General features: G+C 41.4%; 1 protein-coding gene across 2 annotated transcripts in view; it reads right to left on the bottom strand.

The window, feature by feature from the left end:
• Positions 1-15,936, bottom strand: part of TED3 (Pex2/Pex12 N-terminal domain-containing protein / zinc finger (C3HC4-type RING finger) family protein) — a 22,619-nt gene extending 6,683 nt beyond the window's left edge. Inside the window, exons 1-4 of one of the 2 annotated variants that reach the window (XM_010255744.3) lie at positions 15,670-15,936; positions 15,204-15,317; positions 14,932-15,088; positions 29-165 (exon numbers count right to left, since the gene is read on the bottom strand). In XM_010255744.3, coding sequence (XP_010254046.1) covers positions 29-165; positions 14,932-15,088; positions 15,204-15,317; positions 15,670-15,807 — 546 coding nt within the window. In that variant the 5' untranslated portion in view covers positions 15,808-15,936. The remainder of the gene's footprint in view (positions 1-28; positions 166-14,931; positions 15,089-15,203; positions 15,318-15,669) is intronic. The other variant, XM_010255745.3, reaches the window with a different exon arrangement.

Here is a 15,936-nt window from a genome sequence, read left to right as displayed (position 1 = left end):
ACTTTGGATAAAGAAAAAAAGATTGCACCTGCTCAGAATCACCCCACCTACGGAAAGCAGAAAAGGACTGTAAACGAGCCCATATATACTGACCACCAACAGTGGAAAGGCAATACCATATCTTCTGAGAAACAGTAAGCCCAGGCCCTTCCAACCCTGTTCTTACTGAAAAAGATATACAGAAGAAATCTTGTATCACTTTAAATTTGAAACCAATCCAAATATAGAATACATCTTAAAGTGTATACAATGAAGACCATGGAATAGTTGCACAAATGTTGGACGATTATGAAGTTTGTACTTCAGAGGCCTGTGAATGGTGGATGCCACCAGATATGTCTTTACCTAAGTTATTGTACCCAAAACCCACTGCCCTAATGCCAAGATAGCAAACCTCCAAATAAGAGAATAGTTTCCTTAATAAAGAAATACCATTTATAGCTATAAAGCTCTTTCGCCTTTTGTTTCACTTTTTATTTATTTTTTTTATTTTATTTTATTTTTTTGGGGGGTGGGGGGGGGAGCAGATCAGTAATCAGTGGTGAGTCATCAGTATGAAACAAGATCCAGTTTGCAACTGCAATACAAGCTGCCCAAGATTCATGCCAAGTAGGAAGTTCTGGTTATATACAAAAGCTCATTTATTTGCACCAACTATTAAGAGGTTCATCCAAGAGTTACCTAAACTACAACTTGACTACAATACCAAGATACCTCTACAAGATTTTCATATCATATAACATACTTCAGTTTTATGTAAATATGATATCCCACACTAATGCCATGCTGTATATGGATAATATAGCCAATGAACAGAAAATGAAATCCTTGATTTCAGCCTGTTAGTGTCGAGTATGTAGGGGTATTTCTGTCTTTATACTTATGTTGAGGTTGCTGATCTGTAATATTAGATTAGAACTAGTGTCCCTCACTTAAGTAAGGGCACATGTGTCTTTTCCATTATGTTAGTAATATAAAACATGTCTGGCCAAATGGCAGAGGTAATTTTTCTCTCATTCGAACCAGACTTTTCTTCTCTCCTTTTCTCCTCTTTTCTCTCTCTCTTTCTTTCTTCTTTCTTCTTCTCTCTTCTTGGCAGTTATCAGACTAACAGAACTCAAGGGCAGGTTGAATCATAATATGGTATCAGAGCTCAACTAAGCAACTCGGATCTGCCCAGATTTCTGTTTTCTGCGCACTCGGTCTAGGGTTTTCTCTTGATTTCTCTGCCATTAATGGGAGATAAGGGAAACGGCTAAAAAGGAGTGGTCGCCCTCTTCCCTTGGAGGTCTCTATGCCTCCAGTTGTGCTGTTCATGGTCAGTTGCTGTGGTTTCTAAGAAGCCCTCCCCTAATCGATGAAGAGAAGAGGGCTGATTCATGTGGTGCAGTGGGTGTCTTGTGAGGTCTGATTTTTTTTTTTTTTGTGTGTGGTTTGTTTTTCGGGTAATGAGGTAAGAGATTTCTATGCATATTTTTTGTTATGAATCAAATAGGAAGTATGTTTCAGATCGTATGGTGAGATTTCAGACTGTAGTGTGCTAGGGTTTATGCTGTTTTTTAGTGTGATTCAAAGGGGGAGTGGTCCTCATATAGTGTGGTGAGAATTCAGGTAGTCGTGGGATAGGGTTTGTGGTGTAAAGAGTGCAATCTTCAGCAATAACAAGTGCTGAAACCAATGTGATCAAGTAGTGTGCAGTGTACCGAATTCAGTAATAACAGAATTCAGCAATGGGAGATAGCAGTGATAGCAAATCTAATGTGATGATACCTACTGAGTACCTGAATGTTCAAATGACCTCCATTAAACTGAATGGAGAGAATTATGTACCTTGGGCTAAATCTGTAGAAGTTTTTCTGAAGGCAAAGAAGAAGGTGAAACACATAAGGGAGGAGAAACCCTCCACTAATTCTCATGAGTATGGTGACTAGGAACAAGAGGATGCACAGATTATCACGTGGTTATGGAACAGTATGGAACCCAAGATTAGTGTAAATTTCATGTTTCTTGACACTGCCAAAGATGTGTGAGACCATGCTAAGAAGTTGTATTCTGGTCAAGACAATACAACCAGAGTATATCAGTTGTATCAGGAATACTTTAATCTACAACAAGGCAGACAGAGTCTTGAGGAGTACTATGCTAGTATGAGAAACATTTGTAATGAGTTGAATGTTTATCACCCCCTCACTTCTGATGTCAAAATTCAGCAACAACAAAGAGAACAGCTTGATGTGACTCGATTTTTGGTGGGGCTGAAATCTGAGTATGAACCAGTGTGGGCTCAGATACTAGGAAGGTCAGCTCTCCCTTCCTTAGAAGAGGTGTTTGTTCGACTTCTGAGAACTTCCATTGGATCTACTGAGAACTCTAATGTTTCTGATATATCAGCCTTTGCAGTATCAAGGGGTCGTGGTGTTAGAGGTGGAGCTTGGGGAGTTCAGTTTGGCCATAGTGGTAGCAGTGGTCCGGTATATGGCCGGAGTGGTGGTGGTGGACCTACATATAACCGTGGTGGTGATCATACTGGAGGTAGAGATTCAGGGGGAGCCCATGGCAGAGAACGTGGCTCGGGTCCGAGGAGATGTACTCATTGTGGTATGGATGGACATACCATTAATTATTGCTATGACTTGCATGGTCCACCCTCAACTTGGGCCAATCATGCCATGACTAGTGACACCAGTTTCAAACAGGAGAGTCGTTCAGCTGATCAGATGCCTCCTACATCCACAGATGTTCCCGGGAAGGAGATGGTGAGTGTTCCCTGTGATGAGTATGAGAGGTTTGTCCAATCCACATCTCAGCAGAACATGGCTACTTTCGCACACTCAGGTATGGCTTGTTTGGCATCCACACCCAATCCCTAGATTATTAACTCTGAAGCCTCCGATCACATGACTGGAACTCTAGGTGTGTTTTCTTCCCTCTCTCATTGCTCAACATCACAATCTGTTACCCTTGCTAATGGTTCCACATCCTCCATTTGTGGTGTTGGCAATGTTAACATGACCCCCTTATCTTTATCCTCAATTTTGTATGTCCCTAAATTTCCGTTTAACCTTATATTTGTTAGTAAGTTGACCAAGTCACTCAATTGCTCTATTACTTTTTACCCTTCTTTGTGTGTTTTTCAGGATCTCAAGACGGGGATGAAGATTGGTGGAGGGCATGAAGCTAGTGGATTGTATTGTCTTGATGGTGGTGGAAGAACATCAACAACTCTCCAGTCATCTCTCTCTCCTCTCCAGTGGCACTATCGATTTGGTCATCCTTCGCTGACAGTTTTGAAGTCTTTGGTTCCTTCTTTGAGTCAACTTTCTGTTTTAGATTGCGAGTCGTGTCAGTTGGGGAAACATCATCGTGTTTCCTTTAGTCCTAGGGTTGATAACCGTGTGTTGAGTCCTTTTTCTTTGGTTCATTCAGATGTTTGGGGTCCTTATAAAGTGATGTCATACAATGGATATAGATATTTTGTCATTTTTGTTGATGATTATTCAAGGATGGCGTGGCTCTATTTAATGAAAGAAATGAGTGAATTGTTTACCATCTTCCAAGAATTTTATGCTGAGATTCGCAACCAATTTGGTGTTCACATTAAAATGGTCATGAATATTTCTCTTCATCATTTCAAAAATACTTGGACCAACATGGCATTATACATCAGACCTCATGTACCTACACCCCACAACAAAATGGGGTGGCTGAGAGAGAATCGTCATCTTTTGGAAACAGCTCGATCCCTCATGCATCACATGAATGTTCCCAAACCCTTTTGGAGTGATGCGGTGCTTACTTCTTGCTTCTTGATTAATCGGATGCCCACGTCTATCCTTGATGGTCATTCCCCATTCACTACCTTGTTTCCCACCTTGTCTCTGTTTCCTCTTTCTCCCTGGGTTTTTGGGTGTGTCTGCTTCGTCCATAATCTGGGCCCCGGGAAAGACAAGTTAGATGCACAATCCATTAAGTGCATCTTCCTTGGCTATTCCCGAACCCAGAAAGGGTATGTGTTATCATCCTAGTTCTCGGCGTTCCTTTGTGTGTGTTGATGTTACCTTCTTTGAGTCTATTCCGTTTTTCTTGGGGTCCGGTGATGCTTCTTCCTCCTCGTCACCTCCTCCTCTTCCACTTCCAGTTGCAGATTTTGTTCCCCTTGTTCCAGCTGTGACCAAGTCCTTGCCTCCAATGCCACCACCTGTTGAACGGCCACCTATCCGTCAAGTGTATGCACATCGCCCACATGTACCGGCTGCTACTCTTCCAGCTCCATCAACATCGACAGATCCGGCAGTTGTCTCCACACCAGCCCCAAACCCAGTATCTGATCTTAATCTTCCCAATGCCTTGTGGAAAGGTAAACGCACTTGTACCCTTCATCCTATTTCTAATTATGTTTCACTCACTCACCTTTCCGCTTCCCATCGCCAGTTTATCCCTTTGTTATCCTTAGTTGTTGTCCCTAAGGATGTCCAGGAAGCCCTTGCCTCTCCAGGGTGGTGTCGTGCAATGGAAGAAGAACTCTCTGCTCTAACTTATAATCATACTTGGGACCTCACCACTCTTCCTCCTGGGAAGTAGGCTATCGGTTGTAAGTGGGTTTATACTATTAAGTATTTACCTGATGGTAGTGTAGAGCGCCTGAAAGCTAGATTGGTTGCAAAAGGGTACTCCCAAACCTATGGTATTTACTACACAGAGACCTTCTCCCCAGTTGCTAAGATAGGTTTGGTTCATGTTGTGATCTCTCTTGCTGCTATGTATAATTGGCCCCTCTATCAGCTTGATATCAAGAATGCTTTCTTGCATGGTGATTTGCTCGAGGTCTATATGGAGCAACCACCAGAGTTTGTTGCTTAGGGGGAGGATGGTAAGGTATGCAGACTAAAGAAGGCTATTTATGGGCTTAAACGGTCTCCTCGAGCATGGTTTGGTAGGTTCAGTGAGGTGGTAAAGAAGTTTGTTATGAAACAGTGTCAAGTTGATCATTCAGTCTTCAATCATGACTCTCAGGCAGAAAAAATCCTATTGGTGGTGTATGTAGATGATATTGTTATTACCGGGAATGATAAAATGGGCATTGACAGGTTGAAGACTTTTCTACAGTAACATTTTCAAACAAAGGACCTTGGTAAATTGAAATATTTCTTGGGGATAGAAGTAGCAAGGTCTAAGCATGGTATTAATTTGTGTCAGAGGAAATATGTGCTTGATTTGCTAGAGGAAATAGGTTTGTTAGGTGCTAAACCAGCTAAACCACCTATGGAAACAAATACTAAGTTGAGCAGTGATATGGGTGAAGTGTTTTAAGACCCTGGCAAATACCGGCGACTTGTAGGTAAACTGAACTACCTAACCATTACCCAGCCAGATATTTCATTTGTGGTTAGTGTGGTAAGTCAGTTCATGCAGAAACCTCTGGTTACTCATTGGGATGTAGTTCTAAGAATTGTGAGGTATTCAAAAGGGTCTCCCGGTCATGGTTTGATATACAAAAGTGGTGGAAAACTTGAAATAGAAGGATATATTGATGCTAACTAGGCCGGTTCTATGTCCGATAGGAGGTCTACCATAGGCTATTGCACTTTCTTGGGGGTAATCCGGTGACATGGAAAAGTAAGAAGCAGAATGTCGTGGCGAGAAGCAGTGTAGAGGCAGAATATAGAGCTATGGCACATACTACTTGTGAATTAGTGTGGCTAAGGAACCTTCTACAGGAGATTGGATACAATGTTAACACTCCAATGAAGCTCTACTATGACAATCAGGTTGCAGTTCATATTTCTTCTAATCTGGTGTTTCATGAAAGAACCAAGCACATAGAGGTTAACTGTCACTTTGTGAGAGAGAAGGTGCTGAATGGAGTGATAGACACTGCATATGTTAACACAGGGAACCAGTGGGTAGACTTATTTACTAAAGGGTTGAGTCGGGGAAGAGTGGACTACATATATAACAAGCTGAGATTATATGATATATACTCACCAACTTGAGGAGGAGTGTTAGTGTCAAGTATGTAGGGGTATTTCTGTCTTTATACTTATGTTGAGGTTGTTGATCTGTAATATTATATTAGAACTAGTGTTCCTCATTTAAGTAAGGGCACGTGTCTTTTCCATTATGTTAGTAATATAAAACATGTCTGGTCGAATGGGAGAGCTAATTTTTCTCTCATTCAAACCAGACTTTTTTTTTATCAATAACACTTTCATTAATTCATCAATAGAAGATTTACAAAAGGAAGACAAACACGCTTATCTTCCAAGAGCAATAAAGAACCTCAAGAAAAGGAAAAAAGAAAGAGAAGAAAGAAAACACACTAAAGTTACAGCTTGGCCCAAAAAAGTGAATCCCTTTCTGCCCCTTGTTTAGCTAAACCGTCAGCTTGGGAAATGAAATGTATGAAGAGCATTGAAGGATGTCTAAAGACACCTTCAAAACCTCATAACAGATTTAACCCTAGTTGAGCAGTATTTACTAAGGCGGTTGCCTAAGTTTCACTACTTGTTGATGATGTCAAAAGCACTCTTCATCAGAGATGCACAAGAACAACTATACTATAGACCATTTGGGAAGGAAAAAAAAATGCAAGACTATAGAACAAAGGAAGATGTTACTGATGTAATTACCATAAGAGCTGCTATTTGGTAAAACCAAGAGAGGAATTCAAGGACTTGTCAACTGAGGGCATGACAAAAAAAAATCCCTTGGCATGGAATCCTCCTCCCTTGTGTTCTTTCAAACTAAATATTGATGGTTGATGCATTGGTAATCCAGGGAGGAAACAGAGGAGATGGTAACTCAGTCCAGTCAGAATTACCATCTCCACTTCAAGCTCTAAGATTATGCTCTGCTTTTGAACCCTACAAGGATGAAGCTGAAAGGTGACTCCAAGTAATGATAGATTGGATCAGTGTTTTAAAAGGTTTGGGAGGTGCCTCCAGGCGAGGCACCCCCAAAATGCTTTGATGCCAGAGGCGTTGATGCGTCTGAGGTGTACACCTCCTGCATGCCTCATACCAAAAACTGAAAAAGACAGACAGACAGACAGACAGAAAGAAAGAAAGAAAGAAGGAAAGAAAAGAAAAAGAAAGGGAGGGGAAAGAAAGTTCAGTCTGGCCTAGACACTCTTGGTTGGGGGGCTTAGCCCCCTAGACCCCACCCCCCACCAATATATATACATCTTTCATATTAAGAGAGAGAGAGAGAGAGAGACCTTCTTCTTCTTCTTCCCCCTCCTCCTACTTCCTCCTCATCCCCCTCCTCTTATGTTCTAAACTATGCCTCATGCCTCCATGTAGTGGGAACGCCTTGTATCAGGCCCCCGTGTTTTAAAACATTGGCTTGGATGAATGGAATGGAAGGAGAGAGGTTCAATGGGTTCTCACGACATAAGAGAGGTCAGCTTTCAGCTAATAATTTGAATACCTAGTTTGGATGCATTAGAAAATCTGCAATTTATCAAGATGAACTGGATGCATTAGAAAATCTTCAGTGACCCTTGTAGGATTAGACCAAAGCTGAATGGTCTACAGTTCGGGCTACTCTCAGATCAGCAGGCTTTGGAGTTAGAAAAACCCTTCTCAGAAGAAGAGGTAAAGGAGGCCATTAACAGCTTGGAAGGGGAAAAGGCTCCAGGGCCAGATGGGTTTTCTATTCTCTTCTTTAAGAAGTTCTGGGAATTTAATTAAAGCAGATATGCTAAAGGTATTAGAAGGTTTTCATGAGTCAGCTGCTCTGGAGAGAAGTTTAAATGCCACTTTCTTATCTCTAATACCTAAGAAAACAGGAGCTAAAGAGTTGAAAGATTTCAGGCCAATAAGTCTAATTGGTAGTATGTACAAAATACTAGCCAAAATTCTGGCAACTAGACTAAGAGGAGTAATGGACTCTTTGGTTTCTAGCTCCCAAGGCGCCTTTGTGCACAACAAACAAATCCATGATGGAGTTCTTATAGCCAATGAGTTAATTGACTCAAGGAAGAGAAGTGGAAAAGCAGGGCTGGTTTGCAAATTAGACTTAGAAAAAGCCTATGATCATGTAAACTGGGTTTTTTAGACTATATGATGGAAAGAATGCACTTTGGAACAAAGTGGAGAAATTGGATAAAAGTCTGTGTTTCTACTCCAAGGTTCTCAATCTTGCTAAATGGGTCAGCAAAAGGAAATTTCAAAAGCTCAAGAGGGCTGAGACAAGGAGACCCTCTATCTCCGTTGCTCTTCCTCTTAGTGATGGAAGGTCTTAGCAAGTTGGTAGACAGGGCCTCAGAACTGAATCTTCTAGAGGGTTTTGAAGTAAGTCCTAAAGGAACAAAAATCCCCATCCTACAATATGCAGATGACACTCTCCTTTTCTTCAGTACTTCAGAGGACAAAATCCTTAATCTGAAATATCTACTATTTTGGTTTGAGATAATTTCAGGACTGAAGGTGAACCTAACTAAGAGTGAACTATTTAGCTGTGGAAGATGTGCCTAACATTCAAAATTTGGCTGATATATTGGGATGTAAAGTGGGTAGTCTGCCTACAACTTATTTAGGTCCACCCCTTGGAGCCAAATGTATCTCCAAAGCAATTTGGACTCCAATCCTAGAAAGGATGGATCAAAAATTGGCTTCTTGGAAGGCAAGGTATCTCTAAAGGTGGAAAGGTCACACATCAAAAGTATGTTAGTCAGCCTTTTTTTTTTTATCGATAAGTGTGTTAGTCAGCTGTTATGGGCCCGGGAATAGGATCGCGTCACGGGTCGATCCACGGGGAAAAGCTCCTGTTTTCCCTTGTTCCTCCCCTTCCTAGTTGAACCTATCTTGGCGTCCTAAAGGGTGATTTGTCCAAGAGATCACCGAACTCTCCTTTTACTCTCTTTCTTGACTGGAAATTTGATATCTTTATTCAATAATTTCAGCCCCTTAAATAGGAGATTACAAGAGGTAAGAATCCTCCTTGTAGGAAGACTCCTTGATAACTAAACTGCTTACAGATAAGAAAGATAAGACTCCTAGATAAGACTAACTAAACTGTTTACAGATAAGATAGATAAGACTCCTAGATAAGACTAACTAAACTGCTTACAGATAAGATAAGAGTAAGAAAGCAAATAAGATAAGGATAAGGTAAGATGAACTGTGGCTAGCTAGATAATCTGATGAGGGTCCCACGTTACTGCTGCTGCCGGTGGCGGTGCTTCTTCCCCACGAATGCGTCCATAGCATTACTCCCCTCCTGGACTACGAGCTTGTCCTCAAGCTCGAAATCTGGATATGTGTCTTGGAGTTCAGTCAAGGGAATCCAGGATAGGTGGAATGATTTAGCCCTCCTGGATTGGGTTCCAATGAAAGGGGTTCATCCTCATCGTCCTCTTGTTCCACCAGGAGGCAGAAAAGTCTCTTGCACTTGTGCCCTGCTGAGTAGAGTTCATCACAATTAAAACACTATCCCCTCGCCCTACGTTCCGCCATCTCAGCCCTGGACAAGTGCTTAATAGGGGGTGCAACAACGCTACTCCCCTCATTGGATGCTGATCTGGAATTGTGGCTCGTCTATGGCTTCTGTTCTTGGCTGGCTGCTAAAGATGGAGCCATTCCGAGTGGTTCCAGGGATGCCCATGCGGAAGGAGGCCGCCCCATAGTGAAGGTTCCGCGGCTAAGTTGCATCTTTCGTTCGAAGGCGCGAGCTAGATTCATGGTTGTAACCAGATTGGGGGGGTGTTGCATCTCCACATCCACCCTCAAGGGTTCTGCTAACCCTGCGGTGAACATGTCAACCTGCTAGTCCGGTCGTACCGAAGTTGCTCTGGCAAGGAGGGTCTGAAATTGAAGCTGGTATTCAGCCACCGTTCCCGTATCAGTTCACCTAACGGGTTGCTCGTCAATGGGAGCCCAAACCTGAGGAGGCAATAGGATTTGAATTGGGTCCAACTGAGCCCGGGTTCCCCTTGCTCCAATTTATAAACCAGAGTTGCACCTCCTCCGTCATGTGGAATGCGGCCAAACTTACCTTGTCGTTGTCCCCTGTCTGTTGGTTGCAGAAGAACTGCTCGCATCTGTACAGCCATCCCAAAGGATCTTCGGCGCCGTTGTATGAAGGGAACTCCAGCCTACTGTACTTGGGAACGACCGCGGCTACCGGAGCGACAACCTGCTGTTCGCCGGACAACTCCGTCAAGTCTGGTCGGCGGCTGTTTGTGGTTACAGCCCCTTTTGGATTCCTCTCCTTGTTAGAGAAATACGATTCCAGCAAGTGTCGCAGCTCCCGGACATCGTCTTTGACCTCATGAACCTCCATGCTAGTTTCCACGAGCCTATGCTCCAGTTCGTGGACCCTGGATGATAGCTGCTCCAGATCTCCCATGACGGTTGACTCTGATACCAAGTTGTTATGGGCCCGGGAATAGGATCGCGTCACGGGTCGGTCCACGGGGAAAAGCTCCTATTTTCCCTTGTTCCTCCCCTTCCTAGCTGAACCTATCTTGGCGTCCTAGAGGGTGATTTGTCCAAGAGATCACCGAACTCTCCTTTTACTCTCTTTCTTGACTAGAAATTTGATATCTTTATTCAATAATTTCAGCTCCTTAAATAGGAGATTACAAGAGGTAAGAGTCCTCCTTGTAGGAAGACTCCTTGATAACTAAACTGCTTACAGATAAGATAGATAAGACTAACTAAACTGCTTACAGATAAGATAGATAAGACTCCTAGATAAGACTAACTAAACTGCTTACAGATAAGATAGATAAGACTCCTAGATAAGACGAACTAAACTGCTTACAAATAAGATAAGAGTAAGAAAGCAGATAAGATAAGGATAAGGTAAGATGAATTGTGGCTAGCTAGATAATCTGATGAGGGTCCCACGTTACTGCTGCTGCCGACGGCGGTGCTTCTTCCCCACGAATGCGTCCATGACATCAGCCTTCCAACCTACTTTATGAGCCTATTCCCCATTCCCTCAAAGGTGGCAAAGGAAATGGGAAATATATATATATATATATATATGAGAATTTTTCTTTAGAAAGGCTGGAAAGATTCTCACAAGTATCATTTAGTGAGCTGGGAGCAAATCTGCAATCCCCAGTCACAAGGTGGGCTTGGAATAAGAAACCCTAAGCTTTTCAACCTTGCCCTATTGGGAAGTTGGCTGTGGAGATTTTCATCAGAACCAAACAAACTCTGGAGGAAGGTGATTGAGGAGAAATATGGCTTAAGGAACAATGGATGGGATGCCGGTAAGTGGTATTCCCTCTGGCACCTATGGTTGTGGGGTGTGGAAAGGAATTTGTAAGGCTTACAGGCAGTTCAGCAGTGGTGTTAAATTTAAAGTGGGAGATGGAAGAAAAACCAGATTCTGGTTAGACCAGTGGGCTGGTGACAACACCCTAAAAGAGCTGTTCCTGGCCCTGTACAATGTGGCTGTAGATAAGGAAGCCTTATTGGCCGATTCTCTGTGTCTCCAGGAAGGCAGGCTATGCCGGGTTCCTCTCTTTAGGAGAAGTTTCAACGACTGGGAAATTCAGCAGATGGCAGATTTTCTTAATCTGTTACAAGACCAACAGCTAAGTTTTCAGGAGCATGATTCAACAGTCTGGAAATGGTCAAAATCTGGGGAATTCACAATCAAATCCTTCTACAATTTTCTGGTGGGGAGGCCTGAAGCCCCTTTCCCAGCAAGGCCACTTGGGGGAACTTGGCTCCTCCAAAAATCAAGTTTTTTGTTTGGGTGGCAGCGCTGGAGAGGTGTCTGTCCAAAGAAATGCTGCTGAATAAAGGTCTTAACCTGCCAGATTGGAGGTGTTGTTTTTGCAATATGCAAATGGAATCCTCTGATCATCTCTTCCTTCATTGCAAGTTTAGTTCTGCAGTATGGTCACACTTCTGCAAATCCCTAAATCTAAGCTGGTGCATGCCAGCCTCAGTTAGAGCTCTGCTAGAGGAGTGGCATATTCAGGGGCTGTCGAAGAAAGGAAAGTTATGCTGGGTTTCCATCCCTCGGGCAGTTATGTGGGCTGTGTGGTCAGAAAGGAACAACAGGATTTTTGAGGAAAAATCTACTACTGAAGCTGAGGTCATTAACTTGGCAATAGAAGTTTTGAGAAGTTGGATGTCTATACATAATGATTTTAGAGATAGTATATCTAATCATACTTTTTTTAGGATGGCCTTATTTTGAGGTCCTTCATTTTGTACAGCTTCTCTTTGTACAGAGGACCGTATATTAATACAGTCATACTTTACCTTCTTTCAAAAAAAAAGGAGAGATGGAAGAAAGCAGATGGAGCTTTATTTGGGGGCCTTGCCATTTCTACATAGACAAAGGGAATTTTTAACTATGGACATAGAGCCTGGGTTGTTTTTTTTTTATTATTTCTTTTGAAGGGCTACACAATGGAGGTAGCCCATAACCCCCCCCCCCCCAAATCCAGGTGCAGGCGGGATTCGGTCCCAAGTCTCCGCTACAACCAGCAGGAGATCTTACCAACACACTGGGTTGTTCTGGCATTATCTTTTTATTTTATGCCATAACCTAATCTTTTGATTTCTATGATTTAATAAAAATTTTCATGGATCTGTTCATGATACCGAAAAAATGTCAAAGGAGTTCTTTACTCTTGGTAACATGCTAGTTTTAGATGCATATACTTTTTGTATGTTAGGTTATTACTTACTTTTTTATGTTATTCACTCTTTCATTAAAAAAAAAAAAAAAAAAAAACACCTTTTAACTTGATTGTTCTCTACAGGTTATATTACTTAAACTTATTATAATTTATTTTCAATCTTCTTAGTATATGGAGTTCACAGTACAGGAGAAAAAACAGCATGCAATAGGTAAGATTTGGGGACTCCGGCAAAGTAGTAGGAAGAACGGGAAGACAATATCCCTAATCTTTCTCTAACATAGCTGGTGAAGTGCTGCCCACTTTTCAAAATAGGAACATAACACCTCCATGCTTTTTCTTTCAACTAGATGGAGTTAAATGTTTTCCACATTCATGATAAAGTTAGATATTATCAAAATGAAATGATAAGGTTTGGTATTCCAAGTTACAAAACCACCTCCTGTGAAAAGGGAAACTTGTTATCTTTTTTTTTTTTTTGATAAATGAAGAATTTATTAATAAACCACTGATATAGAATACACTTGGAGAGGTACAAGCTGCAACCTCTCCAACCCATCAAGAACTAAAAAAGGATTGCAATTGAGCCCAATACAGATTTTCCCTATTAGCCCCTTGCTTGGCTAAACAATCAGCCATAGCATTGGCAGATCTCCCTACCCATTGTATTCTAACATCCAAATTCTTCGTCAAGCATTTGTTTAAGTTCATTTTTGAAGCACCAAACTGTAGTCTCTGGTTTTTGTAACCACCCCACAACCACCTGAGAATCACCTTCCATTAGTAGCTGCTCCACTCCTAGCTGTACAGCAAACTGTACCCCTTGTAGTGCAGATAATAGTTCTGCCCTGGTGGAGTCCCCTTCACCTAAAGGGCCAAAAAACTGAAAAATTACAGAACCACTTACATTCCTTATAACCCCTCCCATCCCAGAAAGACCTGGATTGCCCAGACTACTACCATCAAAGTTTAACTTCATGAAACCTTCAGGTGGGGGTACCCAGCTCATGTGCATCTTTGTCTTCAGAGAGGAACTGCTTGCCACTTCTGCCCAATGCCTCCACAGGTCATTAAAAGAGAACTGCCAAAATAAATGCAGAGATTTTAACCACACTATAGCCCTGTATAGGATACATTCCTTCAGATCTTGTTGGCTTCACACCTTCTCTTGGAATATTCTGGCATTCCTTTCTTCCCACACTGTCCAAAAGGGAAACTTATTATCTTCTGCAACCATTTTTATGACCTGTGTATTGAAACATCATTGCTTTTGTATGGAAATAAGAGAAATATGGTGATAAAAAGGGCTGATGCCAGATCCAGTGAAGTAGGAAGCAGGTTTTCTTAATAATAGAGTATAAAGTTTTTCCTTTTGTGCAAGATGGGAAGGGAAACAATGTCCCCAGTCCGTAGTCTTTACATGATGTATGGTCCATCATGGCACAGAGAACAAACAAAAAGAAGGCTTACTCTTCTATATGCCGTTGAATTTCTCTCAAATTGGGGTTTGTTGTCTTCCATTTTCATATCATTAATAAAATCTTTGATAATTGTTATCAATCAAAAAATCTCTGCTTCATCATTTTCTTTGATTTTCTTTCTTTTTTTCTTTTTTTCTTTTTTTTGGGGGGGGGGTGGGGGGTCAACTAGTCAATGCCTAGGCACCAAACTATAGAAATTTCACCAACAGACAGTATAAACATGGAAATCCAACACCAATCCTGGTCCTTCTAACCCCCAATGCAATTTTTCTAGGACCAAAAAGGAAAGGTTCAATGCATACTTACAATTGTTCAATTAAATTTGAGCAACTCAGCAATAAATAGCATATCATGGTCTTAAACATCCCTACGTTCAAATTAAGGTAGGGAGGGGGCTCAAAACGTAGTAGACAAGTAAAAAACATAAGAATATCTACTTCTTAATCATTCAAAGTATCAAAGCATCAATATTTCTCTCTAGAAAGCATTCTGAAAATCATTTCAGAATATCAAGGGAGAAGGGAAATACCGATCAGACATTAGTGCAGTGGCAAATCAGCATATTTTTTCACATATTCTCCCCTTAATCACAAAATATGTCTGAACTCCAGAACCACCAGATTTTGGAAGTCTAGGCGATAACATTTTAACTGTAAAATATTGCTAAAGAAAAAGTGCAACATCTTTTTTTTTTATTGGAAAAGGTAAAAGTGCAACATCTTGATTTTCGCATATAATGTTCACCAATATACAAGAACTACCACATTTTATTTTACCGGCATATCATAAATCCCACATAACTCAAGTGAAAAGTAAGAAATGCATGGACCTCCTTACCTTCTTTTCCTCTGACGGCTATTGCACGCTCATCTCTGTACCTCAAATTCATAAGAGCATTTCCTGGAGTAGGCTTATCTACCCATATCGAAAATCTCCAGATGAGAAACTCAAGAAAAGCATCAAGTTCTGGCTCATATTGAAATAAGAATCCTGGCTAATACAAACAAAGATAAAGAAAGAGGAGTGGATGTCAAATGAAGCAGCAACCAACTTTCCTTTATCCAGTAGGGCTTCGGAAGAAAACAATAACTAACAGAAACAGAACACACCTTCATCAAAGAGAAGACCTTAACTAATTGCTCTTTCAACATCGCAGACATTTCAACATCCAATCTCGCCGCATCAACCTGATTAACTCTAGATATGGAAACTGGGATAGGTGGCTGCACAAAAAAAAAATACTAACGCTGATTCAGAACCACCAAATCATAGCCATCAGCAAACTCATTCCGCGTACAAACAAACGAAGGTAATCTGCAAAAGATGACACAAATCCCCCTCCAAAAGGAAAAACTTTACCAGAATTCATAAAGGAATACAAACCAAGCCAGAAATTTACAAATAATACAACAGATGGGAAGAGGAAAACAAACAAAAACTCAAGCACCAAAACTAAGTTGCATAAAGACCAGAAATGGAGCATCAAACAGGAAAACCCAAATGCATAAGTTGTGCACGGAATTCTCATGGACAAGAGAGGAGAGAGAGAGAGAAGAATTAGAGTAAGAAAACAACCGATGGCACCTGGGAAGAATCAGCGAAGGACTTCCATTTCGCAAATAATCGCTCATAAGCATGAATCCAAGCATCTTCCGGTGGGGGATTAAGAGTCGAGGAAGATGATGAAGCTGCAACTAGGTTTTCTCTCTCCATCTCTTCAAATAAATTATTTAATTAAATTAACAGATAAATCGAGCAACAAAGGTGAAGAAAGAGCGAGGCTCCTGCCTCCTACGAGGAGAAGAGAGACGTCTACTGCTGGCGCTAGTGGCAGAGGCCAGA

This window comes from Nelumbo nucifera, chromosome 2 (assembly GCF_055504915.1).
Source record: "Nelumbo nucifera cultivar China Antique chromosome 2, China Antique-T2T, whole genome shotgun sequence".
In the NCBI taxonomy this organism is placed as follows: domain Eukaryota; kingdom Viridiplantae; phylum Streptophyta; class Magnoliopsida; order Proteales; family Nelumbonaceae; genus Nelumbo; species Nelumbo nucifera.
This window is presented reverse-complemented; position numbering and strand designations above follow the sequence as displayed.